At 41.9% G+C, this 26,088-nt stretch overlaps 1 protein-coding gene across 2 annotated transcripts in view; it reads left to right on the plus strand.

Annotated features, from left to right (window-relative positions):
- NEK8 (NIMA related kinase 8) overlaps nucleotides 1-26,088 on the plus strand; it is a 45,053-nt gene that overhangs the window by 7,144 nt on the left and 11,821 nt on the right. For both annotated transcript variants that reach the window (XM_072138271.1, XM_072138272.1), the window contains exons 4-9: nucleotides 6,117-6,248; nucleotides 9,334-9,539; nucleotides 10,734-10,813; nucleotides 12,542-12,729; nucleotides 16,173-16,320; nucleotides 16,440-16,516. In XM_072138271.1, coding sequence (XP_071994372.1) covers nucleotides 6,117-6,248; nucleotides 9,334-9,539; nucleotides 10,734-10,813; nucleotides 12,542-12,729; nucleotides 16,173-16,320; nucleotides 16,440-16,516 — 831 coding nt within the window. The remainder of the gene's footprint in view (nucleotides 1-6,116; nucleotides 6,249-9,333; nucleotides 9,540-10,733; nucleotides 10,814-12,541; nucleotides 12,730-16,172; nucleotides 16,321-16,439; nucleotides 16,517-26,088) is intronic.

Consider the following 26,088-nt stretch of genomic DNA (forward strand, 5'->3'; position numbering starts at 1 on the left):
TTATGGATACCAGCATTACAACATCTAGAGTGAATGCATGTGTCAACAGTGAGGTCAAACATTGCTCTTGTCAATTTCGGGCTCACTGAAGTTCAGCATTTTCTTGAATGTTGGCTGAGTCGTCTTTGTGCCATGTTAACCTGACCACACACAGAGCAGGACTAGAGCCCAACCTGCACGCATCTTCACGTATTTAACAGGTTATCTGATATCTTTAAAAAGATCTTTGTTAAAATAAATAGTAAATGCTGTAACATCATTAAAATAAATCATTACCTATCGTTCATATAAACCCAGTTCCAAACCATGGCAGCCCAGTCCCCTAGGTTTCCTGTCTTTAAAGGGCATCTACCACCAGGACTGTATGTAAATGAACCTGAGGGGCTCCAGGCTCCATAGGTGTTAATGGAGCTTGGAGCCCCTCAGGATCATTTACATACAGTCTTTCATCCTGGTGGTAGATGTCCTTTAACCAATGACCATAGTAATCTCACCGCCTTAAGGCAGTATCACACCACAGTGGTCTCTCTGTCACTCATGGATCATGGAGTGTACTGTTTCTTGGACGGACTACAATGCTGGGGATGAGACTTTGTGCATCATAGTGATATTTCATGAAAGTCCCTTCTTCCCAGCTGCTCATGTTCCATGGGGAAGCAGGGACTCCTTATATCATATATTATATGATGCTCAGAGTCCCGTCCTCTGCACTGTGGCCGGTCTCTTAAAGGAAATCATGATAAACTCATGCGAGCAGACCACCTGGTAGGCTATTTAATGCTGATGCCGGCACATACTTTAGTTAGGCACGGCGATTGTTAGTTTAGCTAAAAAAACTTTTAACTTACATATGTAAATAGCCCTCCGGTGCTACCCCTACGTCATCTTCGGAAGGGAGATGGCTTCCGATCTTTAATTATTCCCGCCTCCTTCATTGTAGCCGTCCTCCTTCGGGTGCCGAGAGCCGTGACATCACCAAGCTCTCGGCACCTATCGATGGCTGGCTGTGCGATAGTTAGTATCTGCGCATGCGCGATAGGTGCCAAGAGCTTGGTGACGTCACGGCTCTCGGCACCCGAGGGAGGACAGGTACAATGAAGGAGGCGGAATAATTAAGGATCGGAAGCCATCTTCCTTCCGAAGATGACATAGGGGTAGCACCGGAGGGCTATTTACATATGTAAGTTAATTGTTTTCTTAACTAAACTAACGATCGCTGTGCCTTACTAAAGTATGTACCGGCATCAGTATTAAATAGCCTACCGGGTGATTTTATCATGCGAGCAGTGGTAGGTTTCCTTTAAACATGACCCTCCATGATCACTGATTCTCTGAAACTGCCCTTAATAATAATCTTTACTTATATAGCGGCATCATATTCCGTAGCGCTTTACAAATCATAGCGGACATATACAAATAAAATACTACATTACAGAGTACAAACAGTTATAACAATAGGAGTGAGGGCCCTGCTCACAAGAGCTTACAGTCTATGAGCCCTTGTGGTTTTCCTATAAAGGACATTTATCTCTTATCCATAGGATAAACAGAGAGGGGAACCCCAAGACCCTGTTACCTGTCGCCTCGGGCATAAGCTCCTCCTGTGAGCCATGTCAGTAGTCATATTGAAGTCATTGGAACTAGTTATATGGAACAACACAAACATAGGTTCTCAAAAGTAAATTTCCCGAGGAACCCCTCCTGCCCAATCTGACATTGTGCATTAAGTAATGGTAGTGCTCAGGTCCTGGGGTGCATGGTACTCATGGCACTTTTTCTGGAAGGAAGCAGACACTTTCTACTAATACCAGCCATAGATAGTGTAAATATGCTCCCTGGTAGCGCTGTTCATGGAAAGGGTCACTACCCTACAGGCATTCCTTTAATGTATATGTCACATGTACATGTTAAGAGTAAGACTAAATTGTGATGTGAAAATATCCATAGCATGCCCTATTAACTCTTTCATCTTCATAGTGCACAGTGTTCAGTTTTTCTTGTACCCCAGGATATGAACATGTTACCAGGTTCTGTGCTTCTAGCTGCATCACCCAAGGATGATAACAGGACTACAATGCTGTCCTTCTATATTCTGAAAGGCCCAGCATAACACAAAAAACTAAGTTTGAATTCTTTATTTAACTAAAAAATGTACAGGCGGTCCCCTACTTAAGAACACTCGACTTACATACGACCCATAGTTACAAATGGACCTCTGGATATTGGTAATTTATTGTACTTTAGTCCTAGGCTACAATAAACAGCTATAACAGTTATCAAATGTGTCTGCAATTAAGCTTTAGTGTTAATATTGATTCTTATGACAACCCAACATTTTTAAAATGCAATTGTCACAGAGACCAAAAAAGTTCTGGCTGTGGTTACAATGATAAAATATACAGTTTCGACTTACATACAAACTCAACTTAAGAACAAACCTACAGACCCTATCTTGTATGTAACCCGGGGACTGCCTGTATATGGGCAGAGAAAAGAATCGCAGTGACTTGTGTATAGAGATGGAGATCTTTTTCCGCATTATGCCACATCATTTTTGTCCCATAACTAACCTGATCACAATTTGGCAACCACTTCTGGACCTAAAACACAAATAATTCTATTTCACAAATGAATAGAGCAGGTGATAATGGTAAACTTTGTAATATACCTTATCAAGTAAAGCAGCTTCTCTGTTCCTTTTTTCTACTTCTTTCTCCTGCAGTGAGCAGGAAAGTCTTCTGATGTCTGTCCCCTTCAGACAGATCAGGAGGCTAATGATTAACTCTTCTAAAAGAATATTTGCCTTGATGTTTCAGCTCTCTGAGTAGATTAGACTATCCAGGGACTTTGTAAGGAGATAAGTCATTAGACACTTTATCAGGCTCCTATATATATTTCTATAATAAAGTATATTACAAGGTTTACTATTATCATCTGTATTATTTATTTATAATTTAGTTACACTTTACCCCTTCCACATTAGTTTTTCTATTAATGGACCTGCACCTCTTATAGGTCTCCTGGCTCATCCCAGAATGTAGCGTGAGGGATTTAGGCTTCATATGTCACATGTCATGTCAGGCAGTAGACAGCTGTATACTGTATACTCTTCTCTTACTGGTAACATGATATTCACCTTCTCTTTGACATGACTTTCATTTATACCATTTGTTGTGTCTTCGCATGCTACATATTTTTCGTCTGATTTGTCTCTCTGCGACTCTTACATTTCCATTCCTGGAATTTCTCATGGTTTCACCCAATACTAAAGAAACTTAATACTGCTGAGATGTATGACTGTCATATGCAAGCTGAGAAAGGTCATAATGATTTTATTATATTTATTATATGTGGGACGTGAATACAATATCGATGACCTCTAAGGACAGATAACATATCTCATAACATACTCATAAGACGTCCATAGCTGGATCTATAACATTGCTCACACACCAGAGGCTCAGGAAGTGCCTGTATACGGTGCAAACCTGATGCTCTACTGCTGCGCCGTACCCAGACTTCATATGGGGGTGCATAATATAGATATATTTTTGGAGAAAAAGTCATTTTGCAGCCAACATTTAATTCATGTTGCATGAGACTGAGTATAGGCCCCTCAGGGTTGTGTAGTGCATGGACCCCATTACAGTCAGGGGCCCGGCATGTGGCTTGGGTAAGTATAATGTCATGTTTAGCTCTCAGACCCCTATTATACATTAATATGTTTGATCAGTAAACTACTGTATAACAAAATACTTTATAAAGATGCACCTGTTAAAATACAGTGGGGGGGATTTATAAAACAACTTTAGCAAGACTTAAGGTGTTAAAAAAAAAGCATTTTTACACATTTATCAAGCCGTTTACACCATTTTTGTAACTTTACCGACTTGTCTGACAAAGGAGAGCAGCCTTTGAAAAATGGGGCGTGGTCTCTGAAAAATGGGGCGTGATCAGGCGGATAATAGTCTGTTCCAAAAAAAAACTAGACGAGCCCAAGGCAGGTATAAAGTAGAACTAAAGAGTCTTAAAGTGCCCCAGAATTCTTCATCACAAGGATGGATCTGGTGCAGAACTAGACTCGTGTTGTTGACCCACAGTGTTGGAGCCTGCAACACATTGATACATTTATATTAGTCTTATATTACATTATATTAAAAACAAAGGGGCTTATACTTTAGGGATGTCTATTTTACCATGAAAAAAAATCCACATTTATTATATACTGTATATTATATTAAATATAAACATACCTTCATCTTCTGGAACATCATCATTACTCTGCAAAACATTGAATTCTATAGTGAGTCTCTTATGCCTTTCTTGTGCTTTGGCCCCACTTTCTCATATCTAGCAATGATACTTTTCTTATATCAGTCACTTTTTTCCATGTAGCTGGATCTTCTCAACCATCGAACCTAGAAACACATCCTAACTTTAAAGATGATAATCTCACTTTTTGTGACTAGGGCTCATTTTGGGGGTATGGCTTGTATTTTAGCCCTACTGGCTGCAAAATCATGTTTGGGTAGGGCTTATTTTTGGAGAAACACGGTCACCACTTTTAGGGTTATGCTAACTTGTTATTTATTTTCTATGACCTCAGGACCTAGTTTTTTGCTGACTGCAGCAGTTCGAGTCTGGTGTAGTCCAACCAGGAAGCTATGCATGACATGCTTTGTACTGCAGCTGCGCTCACTATGCTGCAGCCTAGAAGTACACACGTACCAAAACGTCCTCGTACAAAGTGCCGAATTCTCATTATACATTACAATTAGATAAATTTGGAGCGTTCATGAAAAGCTTTCCCAGCACATATACCCAGGAACATTGTGTACAGAACCTAGTACCCTCAAGTCCTGATCTGATTAGGCCATTTACTTCACTTGATGTAATCTGTGTATTACTGTAACTTGTAGCTGATGACTTCAATTGCTGAGTGTCCAGAACAAATCTTCTACTTTCATCTGCCCGGGACTCTACATTACTTTTTTTTTTTTGGTTTACTATACTATATTTTTACTTTTTGACGTCCAGGGATAGATACTTACGACTGATAAATACATATTCACACGACTTCTAACCACAAAAGAATTAACTGAATCAATTTACTAAATGTAGTTGTAGCAGCAGTAACATCATCCACATCCATCATGAGACATGTACGCCAAGTTTTGGCAGGTTACACGGCGCGGCTACTCCACCCCCAGTAGCCTCTTTGATCCTCCTACCTGGATATCTTTGGCACGCAGCTACGAGAAGCTGCGCACACTCGTCCGCGAAGCTGGAGTTGTGTGATTGCGCAGAATGCAGGCCCGCAGCTGCACAGTCACTGCTCCGAAGCCAGAGCTACTGCGCATGTGCAGAACTTCGGCTTTGCGGATGAGTACACACAGTTCCTCGTAGCTGCACGCTAAAGATATGTGTTAGGAGGATCAAAGAGGCTACTGGGGCTTGAAGTAGCCGCGCCGTGTAGCCTCAGATTCGGCTACTCCATGCCCCAGTAGCCTCTTTAGAAAATTAGCATATCAACACAATAAAAGTTTTAAAAAGATATAGGGGACATGAGGATTAGCCCTTAAAAGGGCTATCCTCACGTACAATAGAGGAACCTACCACCCGATCTACTATAGTAGGTAGATCCATTGTGGTAGGTTTCCTTTAATGAAATGCCCACAGCAAAGCCCCCCTTTTAATGAAATATCCACATCAGAGCTCCCCCCTCATTAATGACTTGTCCAGAGCACAGTCCCCTTCAAAAAAACAAACTCATTATGATGTCCTAACCTGTGCGCGTGGGCAGGGAGTATAGACGTGCCTCTGCCCGCTTTGCCAGGAAGAGAAGACGTAGCCGCTGGGAGAAGAACCCAGAGGTAATGGGGCCAATTGCTTGAAATGAGAAAATTCTCTTATATGTCCTGTTGAAAAGCCCCTTACCTCAACTTGTATTTCAAGAATATGTTTTATTGCATCAACATTACTACATAAGTAATCGCTTCAATACTGTTTTCAATTAAAATAAATTGTGCCATAGTTATATAACTGTCTATTATATGCAGATAATCCAGATTTCCAAGGATTTGTGAGTGCCTCTTTTTATTTTGTGCATTTTCCAGGTTGTGGGAACACCGTGTTACATCTCTCCAGAACTGTGTGAGGGGAAACCCTATAACCAGAAAAGTGATATTTGGGCCCTCGGCTGTGTCCTGTATGAACTTGCAAGTCTTAAAAGAGCCTTTGAAGCTGCGGTAAGGATTATTAGTATTAAAAATGCAGAATTGTCCTTGGTGAGTGTAGTATTGTAGATCAGTCTTTTCAATTGAAGAGGTCTTCCTATCTCAACTATATTCATATGTAGATGATGGATGCAGGTCCTACCTCTAGGACCCCATTTCCTATTTGGGTCCTAGAGGTAGGACCTGCATCCATCAGGCCCCTTCATGCGGGTGAGCTGTGCCGGGATGATGTCCCAAGTACAGTCTGTAAAGAACAAAAACTTCCAGTGCAACTAGTTACTACGTGGAGCAGATGTCTGTGATTAATGAAGGTGAACCCACAAACCTATCGCAAACGATATACCACTGACCCGATTTCTGAAAAAACGTATCTTTCTTCTTCTTTTTTTTACGCTAAAAAAGCGTAGGAGCACATCGTGGAGTAGAGTTATGGACTGTTACTGGTTAGTTCCTAAGCTTTTTCAGCTTTGATATTAATAAAGAAGAAATGTAAGTTTTTTAGAAATCGTGTCCATGGTATATCGTTAGCAGTCATGATGGGCCAAGTTCCACTTGTGGCTCCCTTGCCATAGGTTCCCCATTACTGCCTTATGGGGACACATATGGACTTGGTGGGTTAAAAGGGCTAGCAACAGGATTGTATGTATGGTATTCTCACCGTTCACACAAGGTGTGTAGAAACAAGGCATAAGGGTACCTCCCGTATATTTCTGTTTGGCCTCAGATTGCAGAAGTATTAGGCGGAGAAATGATGAGAAGAAATCTTATTGAATATTAATTTTAATCATTTATTAAATACATGTATTAAATACATTATATACATCAATCCAGAAGGAGGAAAAAAACCTGGGGAGAAAAAATTCCTTCTGGACTACAAGAAAAGGGGATCAGTTCATAAACAGCATCCAACTTTGCTTTTATCTCCTCACGGTTTTTTCCCATCCAAAAACAAAAAACGAATTACCGAACGATACTGCTCTTTTTCCATCTTGGCGAAAATCACGTCTTACTCAAATGGCTGCCAAATCCGAACTAACCAATCAATCAGTCTGCAATTTGTTTTGCCGTCTTTCGATAGATGGCAGCACACGATGATAACACCAACTTCCCTCAGGAACGCCATCTGTCGTCATACACGAGTACTTATTGAACTGCCCTCGTATAATAGCAAAGACAGGCATTATCTGTTCCTAGTCCTAATCGTGCATTGTTTATCGATCATACAGCAGCCTCCATCATGCGGGGCCTCTCCTTCATTGATCATGTTTTGCACCTGGCATCACAACTTTTGCACAATCAGGTATATATTTGCCTGTATTCTCGTCCTTTTCTGCTTGGGGTGGAATATCACTTCCTCCCTGGGCCTCGGGGTATATAAGACATACATTTATATATATATTATATATTTAATCGGATGTTTGACTGTTTTTCGAGATAAATACATTTCAGGTTGCTGTGGCTTTTTTTTCTTCAAAAAACAGCAGGCACCTGATAGAACTGAGCTTTCCATTTTTTCACATTAAAGAAAAAAGGAAGAAAAGGAAGACTTTCCCTTGGTGTCCACCTTGTACTGGCTTGGACGCTTTTGTTCTTTTTTTACTCTTTGATGATGAGATTACAAAAAAACAAAGTACAGATAAGGAAATGTAAAGGGGGAGGGGATGCACTTTGCATAAATTGCCCCGGGCACCAAAATACCTTATCTCAGCCCTGCCAGACAGGTGCGATGCTATTCTTGGAAGAAAGAAGACGTGTTTTTCTAATCCTAGACAACCCCTTTAATAAAATCTCTAGAAAAACATGAACTAGCCTGACACCACACTGCAGCTTTTCTGACTTTGTCACAATTCCTGGTCTACATTTTTTGACCTTTCTGTTCCTGCTTTTATTTTTTAAACGTTGTCACCAAAGCAAAGTATCATCGTAACTCTCCTCAAATTCCCAGATCCTTCTTCATTACTGTATAAAGGCCATTAGTATCTCAGACTACGCGGTGTACTCTGTACTTTGGTAGTCTGAGTCACCAGCCTTCACTCAGCATTGGCTCATCTAAGAGCTGGGGGGTCGTCCTAGGCTACTAAAGCACTATGGGGCTGATGTATCAACGGAAATCTACAATCAAAATCAAGCAGGATAAACCAGGGACACGTACTCATGAAACCAGGCACTGTGACTGTGATAATCTTCTTATATTTATTATCAATGGTCTCCTTCCTTCTAACTTCAACCATTATTTATTTATGATAATAAATCTAAAGGTCACTGGGGGTGTTACTAGGGAACCTCCATGCTGTAGCTTCACTGTGTGCCCTTACAACAGGCAGAGGGAGGAGGACTTGCCCTTCAACCTGTGAAGCTACATCACGGAGGGCTCTGGTAACGCCCCCAGAGGCCATTCTCATTAGTATACTTTTAAAAGTTGACTTTAGAAGGAAGGAGACTGTGGATAACAAATATAAGATTACCACAGTCACGGTGCCTGATTCTATGAGTAAGTGTCCCTGGAATTTTGATGGTAGGTTTCCTTTAAGACTAGCACGTTGTGCGCACCTGATCCGCGACATACAGGAATTACTACGAGGTTCTGACCTCTAAGTTGTCCTGGGCAGGACTCATGTGCTGGATTTGAAATCCTACAGCGGAACCAACCTGGCGTCAGTTTTATCCAGTGTCAGTTTTTTGTCACAGGGTCTTATGAGTTTGGGTAGGCAGCACGTCCCTGCCCTGGCTCGCCCTGGCACTCAGTGCAAAAGGTCCAAAAATCCCTGGTATGTGCCATCTGTGACATTTCATGCCCTATATGGCGTAAAACCAGTGCACAAGGCATGATGGGATTGGGTCAAAAGCACAGATGGTGAGGGGTGATTTGGAGGGTAGGGTTAAAAATCTTTCATGAGTAAAGAAGGAGAAGAGCTATAAAGAGAGGCCACAAATCTTCTTCTAATGTGGTCTATTAAAATATTTGGCAAGTATTTTATAACCAAAATGTAATTATTCACTGAATTCTTTGAGTGACCACATAAAATGTCAATTCCTCTTATTGCCTCCACCTATTCCATGGTAATGTAGTGACATATATGATATTTTGTCTTTACAGAATTTACCTGCTTTGGTGCTGAAGATCATGAGTGGGACATTTGCCCCGATATCAGACCGGTATAGCCCTGAGTTACGCCAGCTGATACTCAGCATGCTCAACCTGGACCCTTCCAAAAGACCCCAGCTGAATGATATCATGGCTCATCCTATCTGTATACCCGCACTTCTCAACCTGTACAGTGACATCGGCAGCGTCAAAATGAGGTCAGTAGGGGAACGTCAAGTGATATTAAAGCTAAGATATAGCAAAATGTAGGTAGTTCATGTCACACGTCTTGTACTACAAGTGCTGAGTGCATCCTCCCACCGTGCAGTGCGTGGTAATGTGGGGGGTGGGATGTGGAGGTGGTATTTCTCATCTTTATATGGCTGCTGTGATGATAATTACTTGTAAGTAATCATGGGTCTAGTTACATAACACTACAGGTCTATGATTCATGTGCAATGACTTTACACGCTGCATTTCTTATATGACACAGCAGAGGTGACATTTTCTCATCTGAACTGAGGTTCTGTACTTTTGTTATTGGGTCTTTATACACAAACATTACCTTAAAGGGGTTGTCCATCCACATCAAGTGCCACCCCAATGTTTCTCTTATCTGCAAGGGGGATAACATGCTGGTATCCCCACATATCATGAGAATGGGGTCTGTTGTACCCTGCCGCTTCATAGAACTGCACTCATCTACCTCCATTATGGCCATAGAGTTGAATAGAACAGCAGGCACATGTGCGACCTATTGTTCTGTCCATTTGGGGTTACAATGGACCCTCATTCTTGTGATCAAAGATGAAACACCACTGGAACCCACCTGATCAACAAGTTATCCCCTATGTTGTGTATAGGGGAATACTTGATGTGGCTGGATAACCCCTTGTATGTGTACTCATGCAAGTATTTCACCCATGTTTGCAGTTTGTGAGAAAACAATAGAATCTTCCCCTGTGTCTGATGATCCTGTATTACCACTATACAGACGACACATATCCCCTGTACAGAATGGAGTATAAGTGTCTGATCACTACCACTGGCACCCTCATAGATCACAAAAAGCCCCTTAGTTCCCCTTATGAATGTAGTGGACCATTCATTTCTATGGGACTGACCTAACTGCTCACCTAGCATTCCTATATATACTTGCTTACCGCTATTTGACTTCTATTCTTGTGATCTTTTGGGGTGTCCCTTAGTGATCAGACGCTTGTCTCTTCTAAAAAAGCCACGTGTAGTACATGCATTGTTACTTCTCTATCCCTTCTTATCTGACATTGTGTATGACTCTTCATTAAAGGAGTTCTCCGGAATTATTTTAATATACTTATCAGTTTAATCCCTTGTCTTTCCAGCACTTGGTTTTGCAGTCTTAGTGAATGAACCTTGTCTTTTCTCTGTAGAGTAGAGAAGCCTCTGGCAGCGATGCCTGCAGCAACCCGAGGACGGCCAGCTGGCCGCATCCCCAGCGCAAGGTCCCGGGGTAAGGTTTTCCAGGCTGGATCTTTATTATATGACATTACTTGCAAATAGATTATCTGGTGAACAGTGTCAGTACTACTACTAGAATTAAAGTGGATGTACCATGAATTAAAGGGGATTTCCAGTGTTTGGATTGGATAATAAAATAATAAAACCCTTATGCTACTCTGAATGTGATGATCTCTGATCCAAATTACATATAGATATATAATGCGTGTGTGTACAATGCATGCAAACGAAGAATCACACAAAGTTAAATTCTCTAATTTATGATTGAACTACTGAGTATGCATCTATCATGGGTGAAGGTAGCCCCCCCCCAGGCACTATGATTAGCTGTGATTGGCTTATCTAAATTTGGTGAAACTTCCGAAGTTGCACATTAGCAGGAGAGCATAAACAGAAAAAATAACGTGTCCCATATATGAGATATATACGTATCTACTTTACATGGTGGTAGACATACAAAGTATGAGATGTTGAGAGCGTGTTGTCTTTCCGTGGTCATACAAAGTAAACTCCTTGAATAACTTCACTAGAAAATATAGTCATATCCAGAACAGCAGGAATATGGAAAACCCCCAAAGAGCTGGGACAGGGTTGTGCAAAAAGGACACATACTTACACCACTTTGGTCCCTGCTTCCCACATTGCTCCTGTATTATTGGTTCTCAGGCCTGACACCCGGGGATAGTCCAGGGGGTCACGGAACCTGATTCATCCAATGAATGGCTTCCTCGGACCATGGGACGCTATTTCACTTCCTGTGTTGTCCCCTGGTTGGGGAGGACATTCATTGGAAAAAGCAGGTGCTGTGACCACTCACATCTTCCATGGCGCAGGCCTGTAAACAGGAAGTACTGGTGTGGAGCAGAATCAGTAGGTGTTCTTTTTTTAAAACCCTTGCTAATTTTTGTAAACCTCCTTTAAGCTGATTCCCAGGATATAGAATAAGTGTTATTGGTAAGGATACTCAGTCTCTTTGCATTTGAAGGTGAAGGTAAGGACACACTTTTCTGCTGAGTCACATTCATCTCTGCACCTAATGAAAGGCAAAACCTTTTTTTAGATTCTTCCAGTCCCAACAAATTGAATGGAACAGCAGCGGGAATGTGCGGCCCCCATTTTATTCAGGACACCCCTTCATGTTATTGATGGGATATCCCAGTATTCAGATCTCCACCAATTAGATAATAATACCATACCCTGTGGATGAGGGATTTATTTTGGGGTGCAACCCTTTGAACTGTTCCCCCTGTTAATCAGGGTGGCATCAAGTGGTATAATTGGTATAAAAGTGTAGACTTCTAATTCTTATCACATTTTTTATATAATTACAAAATAACCTGGTCACATGAGGATATTGGTGTCCGTTGTGGTTCTCTGTACATTTTTCAGTGATTTATCCCTGTTCCACGCAGTCCCTGCATTGGAATATGCCCATCTAGTTGCTTATACCAGCCTTCGGTGTTTCTTTTCAGTTCTGTAATATTTCCTGCTTAGATATCATTTGTCATGCATGTGCACATCCTATCAGCTGTCCCTGTGCCATAATGAAAAGCTGCTGCAGATCGACCACTTATTTGTTGAACATGACAGGTGCCTATTACAGATCCGTGCAGCACATTCCTATTATTTCCTATGATCACAAGGTTTTGCCCGGACACGTCGGACCGGAGTAGAGTATCCGGAAGTTCAGCTAATTGTCACATTGATTTCTCATCATCAGGTGGACGTGTGGGGTATTCTGCTGGAAAGCCAGGTATTCCACCCCCTCTGTCCTCTGTGTATACCTGGGGAAGTGGCATAGGCACCCCTCTCCGCCTGCCAATGCTGAACACAGAGGTGGTCCAGGTGTCAGCTGGCAGAACACAGAAAGCAGGAGTCACCAAGTCTGGGAGGATTATCATGTGGGAGGTGAGAAGACTTGATCTCTGACCTGTCTTACAAACAAGAGCACTGTACCTCTATAGTAATAACAGGGCACGTCAAAAATAGAAAAAGTGGAAAGGTAATACATAGGAAAGGAAACTGAGATAAGAAGGGGAGGGCAGCCACAGTAATGCATCTGAATAATGAGCTCGCTGTACACTAAATGACATGGGTCATGAGTATATGAGTTATATCACTACCATACATGGGTTTGTATTTTAAATACTTCAGTAAACCTAACTTTAAACAATATCATCTCAATTATATGTATACTACCGTTTTGTGTATACAGCTAGTCTACAAAAAAAGTTATTGAGAGAGAGGGGGCAGATCTGTGGGAGTAAAGCTGGTCATACACTGATGGCTGAATGCTTGTCTTGGCCAAGTGTGCATGTGCTTTCAGTGCTCACAGAGAATAAGCTGCTCCCTGACTCCTCATGTGATGGCTTATCTCCCCTAAGAACAGAAGTTGCTTTAGATCATCTGGTCTTCTGGAAATAACATTTTACTAATTCGTGGCCACCTTAGAGTGTTTGTCGCCATTCTGATTTTTAATCCTTAAAGGGTTATTATCAAGATAATAAAATAACACATGCTCTAATTCACTGTTATTAACAGAAATACAGCATTTCACAGATATAATTCCAACCTGTCTCTATCAGTCCTGATGTTCATATTTTGGTTGTCCCTGGATACGACCATAAACTCCTGACTATGATCTGACAGATTCCTCTCGTATGAATAGCTTCTCTTGTACCGAGGGGGAGGGGCAGAAAGACAGGGGAACTTCCTGTCCAGCAGCAGTTCTACATACAAGATAAGCTCTGGATCCAAGGCTAAGGGGGCATAGCAGTGATGACTGTGACTTTTCTACGTGAGGCAGCAGCGCTGAGTGTGTAATTGTGTCTAATATCCATCTCATGACTCTGATTAGTCTCATCTCTCTTTTTCTATGTGTCTGATATTAGTAAAATATGCTTCAGAAGCTAAATGAAAGTGTAGATAAACCCTGTAACCTGATAATCCAAGCACATTGTCAGCACACAGCATCTCTCAACACTGTGTCTGCTCAGGGAGTCCCCACCCACACTGCTGTATTTTACACTGACCATCACTGATGGTGAAAAAAGAAAATCCTGCAATAAAAATGAGTAAAATTGCAAAGTAAGGGGTTAAAAATTATCTTTATTGTTAAAACATCACTAGGGGATTAACATTTGAGAACTTTCTTTCATGGGCAAACCCCTTTAAGATCTACCCTCGGGATAGGTCCTCAGTGTCAGGTTGGTGAGGGTAAGATACAAAGGACCCACATCATCGGGAACCTAAACAAGGAGATAGAAGGAGAAGTTAAAGGGGTTATCCGGGTTTAAATTTTTTTCTATGTCCGGGCTGGGGAGGGCTAGTTAAACATAATAAACATGTACTTACCTCCTCCGGTGCTGCCGATGTCCCGCGCCGCGGCCTGTCTTCTCTGTGCGCCGGTTTCATTACACCGGCGCACAGGGAGCTTCCGGCCGGCCGGCCGGATGCTCCCATGCGCACCATCTCTCAGCGCTTACAACGCTGAGAGATAGGGACGCATGGGAGGAGCCGTCCACATTGTGGACCGGAAACTCCCTGTGCGCGGCTTCCGTGCCCCTGTAAACAAACAGGGGCACGGATCGAAGGGACCGCGGCGCGGGACATCGGCGGCGCCGGAGGGGGTAAGTACATGTTTATTATGTTTAACTAGCCTTCCCCAGCCCGGACATAAAAAAAAATTTAAACCCGGATAACCCCTTTAAGATTAGGTCCATAGTTCGTGAGGACCAGAAACCCCCTTTAAGAAATGACAGCACAGGGTTTGTTTGTCTGAAACTATGTAGTGACATAAAAGTGCATAAGAGCTGTATACACTAAATAGTAATAGTAATTTATGTAGCATGGTCCAGTCTACAGATACTGGTACTTCCATGTACTTTTATGATAGTCTCGGTATAATCCATTATGTCTGACATTAGTAATTTGTATTTATGCAATGTTTGATGTTGTGGGCCAGTGATGTATTGATAATACTCATTATAAAACTATTACCGTCATATGAATGTTGTGAGATCCATCATAGAAACTCTTCTGTATTATCAGCAGAGCAGCAGTGTTTTTTTAATTAAAGGGGTTTCCAAACACATCAAGGATAGATTATAACTTTCTGATTTATGTAATCCCCAGTGGTGGGACCCCCAGAGCTCGGTCTAGTCATTTGGACTAGAACGGGGTCCGTTGTAGTCCAAATGAATAGAGCAGCAGATTGGAAATGTGTGCTGCAGCTCCATGCACTTTATGGCATTGGAGGAAGTAGCTGAGTGCTAAACCTGGCTATCTGTGCCATAAAGATGAATAGAGCAGCAGCATGTGTGACCAGCTGCTCTGTTCATTTTGGGGGACAATAGACCTTTGTTATCATGATTCAGCAATTTATCCCCGATCCTGTGAATAGGTAAAAACATGATATTCCACTTGATATGACTGGACAACCCCTTTAAAGGAAATCTACCATCAAAATCCATCATAATAAACCAGGGACACTTAGGCTGCTTTCACACTACAGTATGGGGGACGTATATACGGCCGATATACGTCCTCCATACACTTCCATGGGCACCGTACCGCTCCGTAGCCCGGGAAAAGATAGGACATGTCCTATCTTTTCCCGTATTACGGCGCCGCGGCCATACATTGCTATGGAGAGAGGCGGGGTGAGCTGTGCTCACCTCCTCCTCCTCTCCCCGCGCTGCCGTGTGTCCGGCGTGCTACGGTGCGGCGGGCACACGGCAGTGTGCATGTAGCCTTACTCATAGATCCAGGCACCAGGACTGTGGTAATCTTATAGTTGTTATCCTTGGCCACCTTCTTTCTAAAATCAACTTTTTAATTATGCTAATGAGCTAGAAGGGCTCTGGAGGGCATTACCAGAGCCCATCCATGCTACAGCTTCACAAGCTGTTACACTGTCTCTCCCTCTGCTCCCTCAGCACTGCTCCCCTCCCTAGCTTGATGTAATATCCCCTCCCTATGCCTGATGTAATGGTGCCAGTACATGGTGAGAGGAAGGAAGTCCTCCTGCACATTGTAATAGACTATGAAGCTACAGCACAGAGGGGCTCTTGTAACACTCCCCCCATTAGCACCATTTTAAAAGCTGATTTTAGGAGGAAGGAGGCCATGGATAAAGAATATAAGAAGTTTACCACAGTCATGGTGCCTGGATCTATGAGTAAGTGTCTGGATTATCATGATGGCTTGTGATGGTAGATTTTCTTTATTGCCTTTGTGATTCGTTGTATAATAATCTGTACATCAGGAGAATAAGATCTGAAATTATTATTATCTGAAATTTGCTTCACTACCTGAGTATATAATTTTAACTTTTTATCATTTTCTTTTAGGCCCCTCCAATTGGTGCGGGGGCTTCTTCTCTTCCAGGCTCCATAGAGCACTCGCAGCCTCAGTTCATCTCTCGCTTCTTGGAGGGTCAGTCTGGAGTCACCATAAAGCACGTGTCCTGCGGAGACCTGTTCACTGCCTGTCTGACAGGTGTGGTGATGTAACACCAGGGAGATAGCTGACATCCTAATGTTCTTCATAGAACCGGTGAATATCAGAACTAGAAAATGACATGTAAAGGACTAGATCTTGTTTTCATCTCTCTCCAGACAGGGGCATCATCATGACATTTGGCAGTGGGAGCAATGGTTGCTTAGGACATGGCAATTTTAACGATGTCACTCAGGTAAGGTTAATTAATGTTGATTTAGCATAAAAGGTCACATTTTGCCTAACCTTCTTCTTCTTTAAAGTCTTATAACTTCAGAAAAACTTATCAAAATTGGAGCACAACCAGACTAAAATGAAACAGGAGCCTCTTGCTGTGTACAACTTGGTGGATTATTTTAGTACTGTAAATTTTATTTATTATTGGCTACAAGTAATTATTAGAACTTGTTGTTTCTACTATGTGTAGATACTTCTTCTTCTGCTTTCCATTGTGCAGAGAAGCAGTTTGATGTCTCATAATCCATGGAGTCATATGTGGGTATAAAAACTAATTTTTGGTCATTTATGGTCTAAAAAGATTTAGTCTTAGGCTGCATTCACACTACCGCAAGGGGGACATATATGGCAATGGGTGAGCGGCGCCCTACGGGACATGTCCTATTTTTTCAGGGCATACGGCGCCGTGGGCCATGTATCCCTTTGGAGAGGGGTGGGGGTGAGCAGCGCTCTCCCCCTCCTCCTCTCCCCGCGCGCTGCCGTGTGCCCGCCGTGCAACGGTGCGGCGGGCACCGGTCGTGTGAATCCGGCCGAATGTTTCTAACCCCATAGAAGAGACCTTTGACATTAGACTGCTTCTCTGACAGATCTCTCTGCAAAGAGAAGAAGCACGCCTGCATTGAAAGTGAGAAGAAGCCTCCACAGAAGGGAAACTTAGAAAATTAAGAAATGAAAACCTAATATGAAGATGATTGTTATTGATCCATTGCAAAAATAGTAGAACAAAAAAATTCCCCCTGAAGGTTTTCATAGCCTTTAACCTATTTGTGACTAAATGGTTTAGATTACTAGATGTCTGAATCAAAATGTATTGTTTAGAACAATTACGGTATAATAACTTCATTGCACACATTTATACAGTAGGATAATGTCGATTATTTTTAATTGCAAATTAATACACAGTGAAATTTAGGTAGTGGCCTTAAACCAATGTTAAGACGTTTTTGTGTACTGTTTATCTATCGTAACAAAAAATAGTGTCACATCAAAGTTATTAACCCTTTGTTGGCCCCCTGACTTGGCTGCCAAAAATAGAAAAAAAATATTAATTGGGTGAAACCTGTGTCTTAAGGGTTTCTTTGATGTTGTATTGATTGTGTGGTAAAAATTACATGTTCGTTTTATTCTATAGGTAAATCTGAGTATCTCAGTGCTAAATGTGTGGGGTTTTTTTTGTTGTTCCGGGTTAAAAACATGAAAAAAACACTACTTATTTCACTTATCGCTGATTCCATTCCATATACTTGTTATGGAAAACCCCTTTGGTCTTGGCTATTTTCAGCAACCTTCCCCCTCCATAAAGTTGAATGAAGAGGGGCTGCACATGTGTGGTTGTTTCTACGCGTACCTCTTCTAGAGAAAAGTGCTGCCCCTATAGGTGGGACTTGCATCCATTGGGTATGTATCATAAATACACTTTATAAGACTGCTTGCACACAAAAATTGTTTCTGGAGAAGTTCTAACCCACTGGCGCCATGTATTTCAATGGGCTCATACACACGACCATGTTCTACACAATCTCGTGTATGAGACAAATGGCCAAGCCACAAAATAAAGAGCAGGTCCTATTCCTGCATGTTCTATTGTCACACAGACCGATGTACAGTAATTGATGCAGTAATATGGCTCTGTATGGCTATGTAGTTATATTGAGTTGCAATCTGGCCATGTAAAGTTTATGGTCTTTGTATGCTTAGTACAAGTCGTTGGTCGTGTGCATGAGATCTCTATTTGTAACAGTATACATGGATCTCCTTTAGACTAAAAACTGAATTTTTCGTTCTATTTACTTGGCAAGCACCGTATTGGTAAAAGAACAACATATGCTACACATTGTAAAACAAGGACAGGAATGTTACAGAACAGTAACATCTAATTAATAAGACATGCTCCTCTTGGATCTGATTTACAGTGCCAGCTTGTCTAGGCGAATAATACCGTCACATGGTGCTACCGCTACATGCAGTATTATACTAGGATTTGCCAATTGCTATTCTGGCTCCGGTGCTTCAGATGAAAAGCAAATCCTTCAAAACACTGTCTTCTACCAAGATAGTCCAAAAATACTCTTGTATATTATTTGTGAAGAATTTTACAGAGGGTTACATGCCAGTTATGTTGACCATAAATCCTCTAAGTTTAGAAGTTGTAAAGCAGACAAAAAGTTTGTGATTTTGTTTGTAGAGCACAAGATGTAATAGAATATAACACAAATTAATTATTTTTATTTTAATTACCGTAGTTAATACTGGCCATTTCTACAAATGATTAGTCAGTACAATTACTCCCCTATGCAAATTACAAAGTAAACGGCTTTGAGTAAAGGTAAATACTTTAATGGTATAAAAGTACTGATAAAGCATATAATAACAAACTTAAAGGGGCATTCCAGAAATATGGAAACCCCGAGGGAGCCAGGATGGGAAAAAAAGCTTCTATTTTTTCGGGCCTGTACCCAGACTGATGTTCCGGGAGCTGCTTCATCCAATCAGTGAGGCCTGGGTCAAGGGGTAAATCGAAGTAACGTCTTGTTTTCCGAGAAGGCCATTGGACAAAGCGCCTGCCGTGTACCCCAGGACCTCCAGACACAGGCCTGAAAACTCCATGTACTGGAGTGTAATAGGAACCGAGAGCTGGAGCATGGAAGTATTTGTTCTGTTTTTACCTTCCATGGGGTTTTACAGATTTCTGGTATTCTTACATGGACCTAGAAAGACACCCCCACCCACAGGTCCTTATAGACCATTGATTTAGTGTCGCAAATGACCGTGTTCTAAATCTTCTCTGTGGCGCTTTAAAAAAAAAAAACAAAAACCTTTATCCTTAACTAGAGGTGAATCTGATGAAGCGCGTTGCACCCATCTGTAGTGATCCCTGTGCCAGCACAGTAATTCAGTCAAGCTGCAGCAGTACACCCCGTCTTCATTGCACATGCACCGTACCCACAGCACATGCGCAGTGATGCCGGGGTGTAGAGTGCGACTTTGCGGGGATCAGGAGGGTAGGCGCAGAATAAAAAGCTAAAGGCCAATTTGGGACACTAAACCATAAGGACCGATGGGTGGTTTAGTCTCCCAAATCGCCCTGACAAGTCCTCTTTAATAACAGTTATGTTTTAAGGAAGTTTTATAAAAGGATGGGCTATTAACACCTAAAGAAAATCTACCATCAAAATGAAGCAAAATAAATCAGGGACACTTACTCATAGCTCCAGGCACCGTGACTGTGCTAATCTTCTTATATTTGTTATCCATGGTCTCCTTCCTTCTAAAAATTGACTTTTTAAATTATGCTAATGAGCCAGAAGAGCTCTGGGGGGTGTTAACAGAGCCCCTCCTTGCTCTGGCTTCACAGGGTGTTACATTATCTCACCCTCCCCCCTACTTCCTCAGCACATACACCCTCCCTCCTACTTCCTCAGCACTTACACCCTCCCCCTAGTTCCTGTTACACTTACACTTACACTTGCACTTACACCCTCCCTCCTAAAAGGAATAAAGAATCACACCCCACAATGTTCTAGCTGCCTTGCCAGAGACTATATGAGCCACTTATGTTGGGATCATGAACTGTGTTAGTGTTTACAGAGAATGAGGAAATTGCACTCGTTTGTGAGTTTTATCTTCATTATCAAAACATTTCTTGGAGAAATTAATTTGCATTCATTGCAGGGTGTGTGGCCAAGAGGAATCCAGCAAACGGCTATAATTATACAGCTTGTGTCCTCAGAAAACCCTCAGCGCAAGGGGGAACTTTTATTTATCTATATATTTGTTTTTAGCCAGATGTCAGCCTAAGGCCTCATTCACACAATGCAGAGTTGATCAGTATTGTTTATTTGAAGACACAATTATCAGTGAATGCTGAATCTTTCCAAATTATTTCCAGTGTTTTGGCTTCACGCCCGGATTCGGCTTCATAAATTATCATTTAAAAAAATGCAAAAATAGAAAATTATATCTGTGCAAATCTGGGGTTAGTGTATTAGCTTTAAATTTATTGACACCTTTGCACTAAATTTATGGTTGATTAGTTATTTGCTCCCTACATGTAACACTAAACTTGCTGATTTTAGGGGGTCTCAGAGATGGGGCATCAACTGACCAGGAGAATGGGGGTCCTTTGTACCCCTGTTTCTCCCCAATGAATGGAACTGTCGGTCGCATCATTAATTACATTTTCTCTACTATTTTCCTGCTGCAGAGTTTGTGTAACTCCTTCAGCTAGATCAGGGCTGCCTGCCCTTTTTTGGTCTGGGAGTCACATTGTCTAACTGATCAGCTTCAAGGGACCCCACTAGTAATCAGCACCCCATAAGCACCAACTACCACAGTACAACACAAAATGCTACCCCAGAAATGATTAATACCACAGTACAGCACAAAATATCACCCCACAAACCTACTTCTCCCCAAACCATGAATATAATAATAATGGAGACGGCAGATCAGACAATTGATAATTATGGAGACCCCAGAGCAGGAAATTAATAATAATGAAACCACCCAGACCAGACAATAATAATTGAGACCCCAGAGCAGACAACTATTTGTGGAGCCCTGCCCCACCCCCAAAGTAGGAGCAGCATAAAGGTAACCAGTTAAAAGTAAAAACACTTTATTAATTTCTATTAAAAATGAAATTGCCAACTCACATATAGAATACTAGGCCCAAGGCCTCGACGTCCCAACACCAACACCCTAGTGAATATCTATATACACAATTATTTAAGATAGGCGCATAAGGTGGTACACACCTGCTAGAGACTACCAGAATTAAAATATGGGTACAGATGAAGACATACCTGTCCTGGGGGTACCTCAATGTGATACCCACCAGTGGTGTTATTTACCCATATACTTGTCACTGTCTGTCTCAGTCGTGTAGTTTTGGCGGGGCCACCTCTTTCTCTCCTGAAGGTCAGTGGGGGAGGGGTGTGACACCTTGTACTAGGCTTCCCCTATTCCCCAAAAAGCTCCCGCCCTTACAAGGGCAGTCCCAACAACTGTCCCTTGTGCTAAATGTTACGTCACACCTCCCTGACGCGTTTCCACAGAATGTTTCATCAGAGGGAGAAACTTCATACGTAAATTGCCCTTGGGTCAATGGGGCAGTTCCATAAAGACTGGTCCGGTGGGGGAGGAGTGCCTTCACCCATCCGTTTGCGCCTAGTGTCCACACCGGGTAGTTGGCGTGACACGCCAACTACCCGGTGTGGACACTAGGCGCAAACGGATGGGTGAAGGCACTCCTCCCCCACCGGACCAGTCTTTATGGAACTGCCCCATTGACCCAAGGGCAATTTACGTATGAAGTTTCTCCCTCTGATGAAACATTCTGTGGAAACGCGTCAGGGAGGTGTGACGTAACATTTAGCACAAGGGACAGTTGTTGGGACTGCCCTTGTAAGGGCGGGAGCTTTTTGGGGAATAGGGGAAGCCTAGTACAAGGTGTCACACCCCTCCCCCACTGACCTTCAGGAGAGAAAGAGGTGGCCCCGCCAAAACTACACGACTGAGACAGACAGTGACAAGTATATGGGTAAATAACACCACTGGTGGGTATCACATTGAGGTACCCCCAGGACAGGTATGTCTTCATCTGTACCCATATTTTAATTCTGGTAGTCTCTAGCAGGTGTGTACCACCTTATGCGCCTATCTTAAATAATTGTGTATATAGATATTCACTAGGGTGTTGGTGTTGGGACGTCGAGGCCTTGGGCCTAGTATTCTATATGTGAGTTGGCAATTTCATTTTTAATAGAAATTAATAAAGTGTTTTTACTTTTAACTGGTTACCTTTATGCTGCTCCTATCCTTGACTAGTAACCGATTTTCAAGACCAAATTTTTCTCTTGGATGCTTTTTGCCCACCCCCAAAGTAGACAACAGTGGAGGACTCCCAGAGCTGGTAAATAATACTGGAGAACCCAAATGAGATAATAAAAATGGAGACCCCAGAGCAGATAATAATAATCCCTGATCATATACAGGAGAAGAATTAGATAGGTAGTGAACAAGTGTCAAACTAAGCAGCCTTAGGCATTTTATATCTCCCCTATGTGTCTCTGGAATCCCTAATGGGACATACTGAGATATAACACATAGAGGAAATATAATTCGAGTTTGGAAGCTTTTTTCATTAAATCCTCTGCTGCAGAGACATCACTAGTTTTAACATGAATATAAATGTGGCGAAACAGAATTTTGGAAGAGTTTTGGTAGATTTGTTTGCTAAATGGATGGGAGACAGATAAGACAAGAATGGAGATGAGTAGAAAGCCATAGACTAAGTGAATCAGCAAGTCAAATGTGAACAGATGCAATCACTGAAATGGACCTTTTATGTCAGCTTATCATTTTGTGGGGTCAACAAAAGACCATTAAAATGTGTCCAAATCCACAGCAAACAGACTTGTCACCAGTTCATTTATCATCAGATATTTACCTTACAGCTCAGTGCATCTTGTAATATGCAAAGACAGAGGTGTTCCTCTGGGATATCAAGTGCATTGACAAGTCAGAGACAGACCTGTACTGCGGCGGGCCCTGTACCTGTACCACGTTCTAGTGTGTAAGTGTATATATACATATATATTAAATGGAGAAAAGTCTCTGGCGGGCACAGCCCCAACGATACCGCCGTCAGCCCAACTCGTGGCCCGACTCTCCAGGGGCAGGGGTGATCACGGCAGGACTTTCCAGCGGTGCTCAATCAATGTATATAAGAAGATATCCATACATAAACATAGAAAGAGATGACGGCACTCACCGGTTCCAAAAGCATGAAAAGCGTCCTTTATTGGTGGGGAAGCATGCAGGGGGGTAAACCTGTCTGTTTACCCCCCTGCATGCTTCCCCACCAATAAAGGACGCTTTTCATGCTTTTGGAACCGGTGAGTGCCGTCATCTCTTTCTATGTTTATGTATATATATACATATATACACACACACACGTCTCTAAGCAAGAGGGAGCAGGATGGAGAGAGGTAGTTTGCTGTCTCTTTCCATCCCGTGTTTTCCACACTATACAACCTATACTGTGCAGACAGAGGCAAAACTGCACTGGTTGCCTGTCTCCTTCCACACAGATTAAAATAATCACCCTCATCCACAAAGCTCTGCACAATGCTGCACCTCCCTTCCTCTCCTCTCTTATCTCAGTCTATCGCCCAACCCGTGCTCTTCGATCTGCCAGTGATATTAGATTATTATCTACCTTAATTCGAACCTCTCACGCACGTCTCTAGGATTTCACCTGAGCTACACCAATTCTCTGGAATGCCCTTCCCCGGACTATCCCATCCTCATACACTGTAAGCTCTTGTGTCGCCCCCTCATCCTCATAGACTGTAAGCTCTTGTGTCACCCCCTCATCCTCATAGACTGTAAGCTCTTGTGTCACTCATACTCTATCCTCATAGACTGTAAGCTCTTGTGTCACCCCTCATCCTCATAGACTGTAAGCTCTTGTGTCACCCCCTCATCCTCATAGACTGTAAGCTCTTGTGTCACCCCTCATCCTCATAGACTGTAAGCTCTTGTGTCACCCCTCATCCTCATAGACTGTAAGCTCTTGTGAGCAGGGCCCTCCTATTGTTCCATATGACTGTTATTACTCTGTAATGTAGTATAATAATTGTATATGTCTCCTATGATTTGTAAAGGGCTACAGAATATGATGGTGCTATATAAATAATGATTTCTATTATTAAAAAGGATGCCCCTACCTGCCAGTATATGTCTGTGTACACATCCACTTAGTTGCAGCTCATTTCCATTTAAGTGGATAAGGGCTAAGCTGCAATAGCGAGCACATATACATTATATAGGGTGTGCTATGTAGGGGGTAAACATAGCGCCCCTTTTATAGAGAATTGCCATAGTTATCGTTATCATCACTTGTTCAGACGGCATTTGCATTGTTTAGAAATCTATAATAATGACTAATCACATAATAGCTTTAATATTATTTAGACCTACTGCTGCTATCTCTAACTTTGCCGCCGTTCTTTATGTTCCTTAATTCTTCTTTTCTTTTCTAAATATTTTCCCTGTAAGCTTCACACTTTCATCTTCTTGGGTATCTCTCGGTAAGCTTATTTCTCATATTAACTGTATTGTTTTATTACTACGGTATTTTGTGCATGTATGTGATGAGCATTGTATAGGAAAGTAGGAGACTTGTATGACATGTGACATTGCATGATGGGTTACAAAGCACAAGCCCTTTTGGTTGCTGTGTACAGTAAGTTACTTTTGTGTGTGAATAGAAACTATATGACAGTCTTTAACCTATCAGTTATCAGCAATGATCAGATTATAGTGAAACTTGGCCACGCACTTTGACCTTTGACGCATTTTTGGATTTCCTGCCAGATACTTTATTTTTTCTCTTGTCCTTGCACAACGTTATGGGACAATTGGTCAAAGGAATTAAAATGCTATGGTATGACAGATGAAGACATCTATAATGCTGGCCCCAGATCTAAAGACTATTGTTTAAAGGAGATCCTGCTATGCCCTTACCACAGTAGGACCTTATATCAGGTCCTGTGAGTCGGACTGGTTCAGAAGCTGTCCTGCAGAATCCCAGCCCAACAGCCAGAACCAGATAAACCTCTTTGGGCCATAGCATGTAAATCCTGTGACCTATATTGACCGTGGAATCTATGGGGTTTCCATTGTCTTTGGAATTCCTGCAACTCAATTGGTTACAATGAAAGAAGGCAAATATATCACCTATACATTGAAACCAGATTGTGAGACATATTATTAGTTTCTTATCTCGTTTCACATGCTGGTCGTAGAGGTTTTTTTTTTTTCCTATTTTCTGTACGTGATTATGGAGGCCGCCATCTTGCCCGAGCTGCAGCATGTTATCAACATTTAGAGATTTGCTTTATGGCGGTCACATGGATCATAAGCAGCATTAGTCCAGAGATGTTCATTGATCTTCTCTGAGGCTTCAATTATTCTGCTCTGTTTTAGAAACGAAATTGGTAGTTGAAAAATAGAAGCCCTGGAAGTCTGCAATAATGAACACTGAAAGCATCCAATAGACTCCTCTGACTGTAACAGGGCTGCTTGTGCATCTCTTCTGATGTTAATTTAACAGACTAAATAAAATGTCCTGTATGAAGGACCAGTTTTGTGCATGCTTTTAAGCTCAGATTGATATTATTTGTGTAATGAAAAGTTATACAATTTTTCAATATACATTCTGCATACATTCCTCACTGTTTTCTAGACCTCTGCTTGCTTGATTCTCTAGAAAGCTTCTCTATTTACTTCCAGTGGATAGAATACGTCCATGGTGATGTGATGGACATGCAGGTGCATGAGCCATTAGTATCACTGAGAGTAATAGGAGTTGTGTGATAATAATAGCTCATGCACCTGCGTGTCCATCACATCAGTATGGACAGATGATATCCACTGGAAGTAAATAGAGAAGCTTTCTATAGAAGCAAAGCAAGCAGAGATCTAGAAAACAGTGAATAATTTATACAGAAAGTATATTGGAAA

Source organism: Engystomops pustulosus, chromosome 2, assembly GCF_040894005.1.
Source record: "Engystomops pustulosus chromosome 2, aEngPut4.maternal, whole genome shotgun sequence".
In the NCBI taxonomy this organism is placed as follows: Eukaryota; Metazoa; Chordata; class Amphibia; order Anura; family Leptodactylidae; genus Engystomops; species Engystomops pustulosus.